The sequence below is a fragment of the Penaeus monodon genome, chromosome 33, assembly GCF_015228065.2.
Source record: "Penaeus monodon isolate SGIC_2016 chromosome 33, NSTDA_Pmon_1, whole genome shotgun sequence".
NCBI classification, from domain to species: Eukaryota; Metazoa; Arthropoda; class Malacostraca; order Decapoda; family Penaeidae; genus Penaeus; species Penaeus monodon.
Window position 1 is genome coordinate 6,133,202 of NC_051418.1, and position 1,249 is coordinate 6,134,450.

Here is a 1,249-nt window from a genome sequence, read left to right on the forward strand (position 1 = left end):
CGCATCATGTGCACACGGTCGCCGCCGCCCACGAGACCCTCGTGGTCGGGCGTGGGCGTGACCACGTGGCGGGCGGGCGAGCCGATGTTGCGCCATCGAGAAACCAGCGACGACCACTGGCTCTCCACGCGGCGGCGGAACCTCGGCGACCCTGGGGGAGAGAACACGTTAGGGCGAGACAATGCAGGCGACTGTTTGTGTGACCGAAGATATTGCTGTTGTTTCTTAATGTGACCCAAAAACCTTGTTTATGTAAATGACCTAAGCCATAGTTGTTGTTTATATGACCTAAGCAACTGTTCGTTTCGGGTGACCTAGCCTAAGCTATTGTATTTTTTTGTTTTCTTACTCAGACATTGCAATTATTTGTTCATGCAGCCGCAGGCACTGCTGTTGCTTGTTTGTTACATACACCACTGCTCTTCTTTATTTAATATCACAGTTTCCCAACCTGCATTACAAATCAAGCCTAAAGCAGACCGACACCCCGGGAAGGGGAACAGCGGCGCAGACGAGCAACTGCGGCCCCTGGGCACTGACCCGCCCCCGAGGTTGTTGGGCATTGTGAGCAAGGGGAGTGTCAACAGCGGTTCACCTCTTAAGCAGGGCGCGCGGGTGCGTGGGGCGCCGGAAGGGTTCGGCCTGAAATCTCTTAATAGCTGTTGTTGATAAGATCGTGGGTGGCGGGTACGTCAAGCTCGTCTCCGAATCAATTTAAGCGCCAGAACTTCTGCACTTATCTTATGTTTAAGCTGGGTATATTAGAGAGTTTTGCTACGCCCCCACAATGGGTGCGTAGGTGATTTGGCCGCCCTAACAGATAATGACGAAGGGGAGTGGTGGAAGCGAGGTGGGGAATGGGAGGGGGGGGGGGCTAATGGAGAGGAGGCTTCCGTCTGTTCGAGTTTTTTAGGGCAATGAGGTGAGGTCTTCCAGGGCCTTGTGGTCGTACCTGCCTGGCGATAGTTGTGCCATACCACTGTTGGCCTTAATAAGCTATTGTTGTCATTGATATATTCAGGCCATGTGCTAAGGCTGATTCAGTATTCTGGCTATCACAAGGCGGTCGCAAAAGTGGCGGTGACTCACGTGTTTTCATAGTCGGAGGTCGCCCACCCCCCTCCTCTCCCCCGGGGGAAGGAAGCGACACTCCCTCGCTCACTATTTCCTGAAGCTAAAGTGGGGGGAGGGGGGAGGGGAGAACCTCGGCGTTGGTGTTAAGTCCCTTCCAATTCTGCTCAACTGTCTG

The 1,249-nt window shown here is 54.0% G+C and overlaps 1 protein-coding gene across 1 annotated transcript in view; it reads right to left on the reverse strand.

Annotated features, from left to right (window-relative positions):
• Window positions 1-1,249, reverse strand: part of LOC119593968 (serine/arginine repetitive matrix protein 2-like) — a gene marked incomplete in the record, with an annotated part of 99,054 nt that overhangs the window by 7,905 nt on the left and 89,900 nt on the right. Inside the window, 1 exon segment of the mRNA XM_037942989.1 lies at window positions 1-151. Within this exon segment, the coding sequence (XP_037798917.1) occupies window positions 1-151 (151 nt within the window).